Consider the following 6,000-nt stretch of genomic DNA (forward strand, 5'->3'; position numbering starts at 1 on the left):
GTTAATTTTGTTATAAAAGCAAAGGTGAGTAATTTAGAAGCAGGTATTGAGAGTATTTTGGATTTTATTTTTTTAATAGTAGATATGGGTACCTTAGAAGCATGTATTAAGGGTATTTTGAGTTAATTTTTTTATAATAGCAAATATGGATAATTTAAAAACATATTATATCTAAGTAACTATCGTTACCAATGATGATTTTCTTTTTTATAAGAATATCTAGAATTTTTTTCTAACACGTTTCATTTTAAAACTAGATTTAATAACTATTGTTGTCAGTTCAGTGGCTAGTAAGATATGTTCTGCCGGTTGTCATGTGGTTGCGTTCCTTCATTTCCGTGGAGTTGGACAACTGTAGACTGTACTAGTACCAGTGATCGATGTGACAAGGGTGAGCAGTTATGGTACATAATTTGGATATGCCACCGCTAACAACTAATCAAAGAGCAACTTGCTACTCTCCTTATTATTCTAAATTTTAGTAAAAACGGTAAAGCAAAACTCTCCGACCAGCTCTCTATCTAACTCATTATTTTTAGACTTTCTATTTACTACCTCTTACTCTCCCATCTAGTAAATGGAAGAGGTTCTCTGTTCACTGCTGTTGCTCTCGTGTAACTGTAGTTATCATACAAGTATATATATTATAAGAGTAGCTATCTCATAAATACACGTATTGTAAGAATTTATAAGAGTAGTTATCATACAAGTACATGCGTTGTAAGAATTTGTAAAGAGCAGTTGTCATACAAGTACATGTGTTGAAAGAGCAGTTGTCACATAAACACATATGTTATAAGAGCAGTTACCAAATAAGCACACACGTTGTAAGAATAGTTATCATATAAACACACGTATTGTAAAAATTTATAAGAGTAATTACCACATAAATACACACGTTGTAAGAGCAGTTGAAAATATAACTAAAAAATAACACAGTTTAAATAAAAAACAATTATTTATTAATTACAATATATTAATAAAATAGAGGTGAGTGGATTATAGAGAGGTAAATTTAAAGAACGGTTAGAGTGCGCTAAAAAGTAGATAAAGAAATCTTGATAGTGAATTTTCTATGCAGAGAAATAGGAAACTACAAATAGAAAATAGATTTGAGTTGTTCTTACTAGAACGCTAGCTGGTCAGTGCACTAGGAACTGTCAACCAATCTGTTGATTGCTACAAAAAATTTAGTCAGTTAACTCAGGGGCGGATCCATCGCTAGGGCGAGCCCGGGCGGCCGCCCGAGCTCCCCGGCGGCGGATTCCCTCTCTCCTTCATGGATTTCCAGAGGATTCATCGATTTTCGGCGACGTGACTGCGTGAGGCTATGTCGCTGTGAGGAACCGAGGAAGAAGAAGACCCATTGGGGCTTTGGGCAGTTGGGCTGTGAGCTTGACACCCGCACCTTTCCATCCGCACGGCCCAGTGACCCAATTGGATTCCAATCGGCCCAATTGGATTGCTTCCTCTTCGCCATTTCCCGTTTCCCCCAAATCAAACTCCTAATCTTCACCACAACTCCAATCAGCCCCTGCCAACCGTAACTCTCGGGTTCCCGGCAGCGGTGGCTTGCGGGCAAGGAGTGAGGAGTCAACTGTCAAGGACGCCATCGGCTTCGGCCGGCCCACACAGCCGCACAGCGGCACAGCCTCTGGGGAGCTACAAGGAGCCCGGCATCGGGACGTCGGGTGGATGACCGGATTCCTCCTCGCCATTAGCTTTGTGGGGCTTCTCAACTTGCTCCCACTCAGAAAGGTGCCTCATTTGTCTATTTTCACAAATTATCTCGAATTAATGGAGCATTAGGGTAGCATGCACTATTTTTTCCCTGAAACCAGCAACATGCAATTTTGAAGTAGTATATTTGCAATCTTTTTCTAGCCAGCTCAACTGCTTAAGCCTTTTGATACCAGTTCTCCAAAACTGCTAAATGGGACACCCTTGCGTGTTTTAGTAACTTTTAAGCTGTTACAGGTTTGAAGATATATGCATCAATACCTATTTTCTTTCATTTATATGTCGCACCTGATGATTTGCATAATATTTTCAGGCTTTGGTCATAGACTATAAATTGACTTGGATTGTGAAGTGGCACTGCTGCACAGGGCACTCCGCCACTCCGGCACTGGCTGACACCGTGAGTCACAAATTCATTCGAGGTAAGGTACTAAACTGGTTAGCTATCAAACTGATTTTGCTTGTCCGGTTGAGTTGTCTGTGTTAGAGTGTGTGTGTGACTGTGTGAGGCAATCATTGATTGATTGATTGATTTAGGACATCAATTGTTGATTGATTCCAATTGTGAGTGTGACTGTGTGAGGCATTCAGATTCAGGATTTGAGGTACTGGTGATGAGCAATTGAGAACTCTTTGCTTTGTGCAAGTGCAAAATATGCAATTTGCATTATGCAATGAATGAATCATGAATGAAGAGATTTCTTACCGTGTGTTGTGTGCTTTGTAGGATATCAATTATTAAATCATCAAGACATCAATAATAAAGAGATTTTTCAAACCAACATCTTTGGATACCCGAAGTACGAGGGAGAGTGGAGTTGGTGATAGACGTGATGCTGAAAATGAAACAGTAATCCCCACTCGGCCACTCCTGCTCCTGCAACTACTCGTATAGAATACAAAGATATTAAGAATTTTGTTAGCTTTGCTTAATTATAGGGGACTTGTTCGCTTCGCTTAATTATTATCTTAATTAAGATACTTTTCTTTAATCTCATCTTAATGTTCGCCCTAGCTGCTTTGTCCGGCTGGATCCGCCACTGAGTTAACTCATGATTGTGATGATCGATCATGCATCCATGCATGTGACCGTCCTTGGTTGCACCTGAAAAGGCATTCCACACGCATGAAAGTGTTGAGGTCAACATGCATATGTGACCATTCGGCTCCTTCTTCTTGAAGAACCACCAGGAGCACTACTATGTCATATAAGAAGGAAGCATGAAAGTTTTACTTAGATGGGATTACAGATTCGGCCCCTTCTATCCATCGTGATTTTTGTTCTCTGTTTGGTACACACTTTCTTATGGTTTTTTTATATTAGCGCAGCTGTAGCGGCGTGTTTCTCCTATGCTTATTGTTCACATCATCTCTTGAGCCTCTCACACGTTTCTCTTTCGCTAGATCTTCTGACAAGCATCGATCCTTCCTTGTCCCCACCGAGTAGATATTGTTTTTGCCCTGCTGTCCGATTACGAGTGGTGTACGTGCACAACAATAAATTAACCAGCTAAAGAATTTCTCAGTGTGAGCTTCTATGCTGAACAGTCGACAGCATTATATTACAGCTGCGCAGGCTTACTAGTACTACTAGGACTGCAAATGGATAGGCTCAAACTACTCCGCCACTGAGTACTTCAATGGTAGAGTGTTTTACGGGAGTAGCTAGCACCGAAAAGAACACTACCAAAAAAAATCAGTACAATAATCAAGAATCAAGTTTCAATATTCTTTGGAAAATTTTACGACTAATATTGCTACGATTCTAAATTGCCATTTAATGTGGATACAAAACCTTCTAGCCCTTGAATATTTCCTCTTAGAACAGAACAAACACTAGATAGGATGCATATATATATAGCATCTAATTAAATCACTAGTACAAACTCGATCTACAAATTAAAGTTGATTTCCTCGCACAAATAATAACTATGCATGCGCTCATGTACGGCCTGCTTGTTCAAAAAGGAAGCGTATATACATACACATATAGTACACTAGTTCTGTACCTATAGATACACATGATCCGTCATGCCTCATAATCTCAGTGTGCTAAAGATCGAAGAAGCACACAAGTGAAATTAAGAAAGAAGAAGAGTGGTGGTAGGAAACCAAAGGAAGGGAGAAAAACTCTAGATCTTACAAGCTTGATCCATGAACGATCTGGATCACCTTCCAGCAATTCCCCCTCACCGCTGCTTCAGCTAGCTAGCAGTAGCACTGCAACAACCACATGAAACAACATTAGTAGATGCCATCGAAGCACGAGCGACCTATAAATCATGCATAATTAAGAGATCAGGAGAAGAACAATCTAATTAAGAGACTTATTACTTGGGTTCTTGGGAGCCTGAAGAGCCCTCACCAGAAGCTGCATCGCATCGACTTGAGCTTTCAGAGACACGGCGTAGTCTAGGGTTTCACCGAGCAACGTGCACTCGTCCATCCCTCTCCCTCCGGGCACGATCTCTCTCAGCGCCCTGGCCCTCCTCCTCACCATGGTCCTCGCAACAACAACGCGGGCCGCCTTAGCCGTGGCTTTACTCTTCGGCCGCGGCCGAAGGCTCCTCCTCAAGATCTTATTTTTGCACACCATCTTGCTCCTCGACTTGCATTCTGAAGGTCTACTTTTGGCATGACGAAGGTGCCGACCGTGCGAGAGCTCCGCCGTCAGGGACCGACTCCAGCACGGCGCGACGCCCCTGGCGGTGGCGAGGGCGGCGTCGGCGGCGTGCCTGATGGCGTTCTTCCTCTCGTGGAAGCTCATGTCCCTGGACGCAACACCACCCTTCCTGAGCCCTAGAAGCAGGTTCTTGAGGATCGCATGCTTGAATTGCTTGGACCCTTGCAGCATGCTTAGACTAGGTGAAGCGTACATGAGCATGCAAGAGACACCTGTTGTCGTCGATGATGAAATATAATGGCCGCCGATAAAACACAGGATTCTGACGGAAGATCCTTATGAACTTGACATGCAAATGTAGTAGCTAGCAACATGCAATTCCAACGCTAATTGGCTGGTTAATCACACACAAGCTAGCAACGATCGATATGTTCCTAGCTACTGGAGGAGATATTTGGTGTGAGTAGGGAGAGAAGGAAAAAGGTTGTTAGCATGATCATCACAGGATGCAGTAGTGTGTGCAATGTGAGGAGGCTATATATGGTTTTCATTGGTTGGGAGGAGAGCGCGCTAAACGTCGAGGAGACAGTGCACATGCATGCACATGGGAGTGGTCAAGGCCCAGGTCCACATTGGCATGCCATCTAGCGTGCCTTGAATTTATGCTCGGCGTAAGGTAGCAAGTACCAGTACTTGCAATGGCCCCAAAAAGATTAGAGAGGTCCCGTCTCCATGTTGCTATATACTATATATCTATGAGCATCAGTCCTATTGAGTTACGTGAACAGTACTGTGCATGCAAGCTAAAACTAACACGTACGGTACTTGACCAGTGCCGTGCTCGTACATATGGAAGTTTCAGTGTCGAAGCTTCGGTTCACGCAGTGAAAACATCATCGGTGTAACAGGCAAGAAGTGAAGAATGTCAAACATGCATGGGACTTTGGCTTTACCAGGGGCATCAAGTGTTAGTTGATCGAGCCAATTGAATATGGTGATGATCGAGCTTGTTGGCTACTACTCCGTAGTGCTATATAGGTCATACTCATAGCCCTTAATTTGCGGTATGGCTAGCTTATCCCTCGTATTATGAGTGCGTTTGGTAGTGTGGTGGCACGCATGTGACTGCACGTCCAAGGTATGCCATTTGCTTGGTGATCATTTCCAAAAAAAAAAACTTTTTTTTTCTTCTAAAGAACAGCTCTAGCTATTCTTTCACATTACCTTCCCCCGTTGCGTAAAAAACCTGATTCACTGGATCCATCACTTTTGAGCCTATCTAGACACTGTACATACACGGGTAGTGAACCTAGTCTAGCTACTAATTTAAGCAGATGTGTAGCTAGCCACCAAACACGTACTCGAGTGCGAGCGCTCGGAAGCTTCTGCTCGGTTGGCGCATGTGCCGTGTTCTCTGTGTCGGTCTCTCCTCTGGGACCCTGAAGCTAGCTCGTGCATGCAGTCGCGCTCGCTTGCTTTACCTCGTTTTCGCTTCAAAGAGATGGGTCGAATGCACGCAGGGCCCGCCCGGGGTGGCATGATCCGGGGAACATGCGGCAACGAGGTGGTGGCAACCTGTGGGCTGTGGCTAGCTTTCCGTCTTTCGATCTCACTCGCTACCCCGCGGCGGCGGCGAC

At 43.5% G+C, this 6,000-nt stretch overlaps 1 protein-coding gene across 2 annotated transcripts; it reads right to left on the bottom strand.

Moving 5' to 3' along the window:
* Window positions 1-3,594: 3,594 nt before the first annotated feature.
* LOC133920337 (transcription factor IBH1-like 1) lies at window positions 3,595-4,970 on the bottom strand. 2 transcript variants are annotated; one of them, XM_062364948.1, is made up of 2 exons: window positions 4,106-4,970; window positions 3,595-3,960 (listed from the first exon to the last, which is right to left on the bottom strand). In XM_062364948.1, the coding sequence occupies exons 1-2, from the start codon at window positions 4,622-4,624 to the stop codon at window positions 3,949-3,951; spliced, it is 531 nt and encodes a 176-aa protein (XP_062220932.1). In that variant the 5' UTR covers window positions 4,625-4,970; the 3' UTR covers window positions 3,595-3,948. The 2 variants fall into 2 exon arrangements, with proteins under 2 accessions (XP_062220932.1, XP_062220933.1); XM_062364949.1 differs by having other exon boundaries at window positions 3,601-3,960; window positions 4,075-4,688.
* Between the last annotated feature and the right edge of the window lie 1,030 nt (window positions 4,971-6,000).

This window comes from Phragmites australis, chromosome 6, assembly GCF_958298935.1.
Source record: "Phragmites australis chromosome 6, lpPhrAust1.1, whole genome shotgun sequence".
Taxonomy (NCBI): domain Eukaryota; kingdom Viridiplantae; phylum Streptophyta; class Magnoliopsida; order Poales; family Poaceae; genus Phragmites; species Phragmites australis.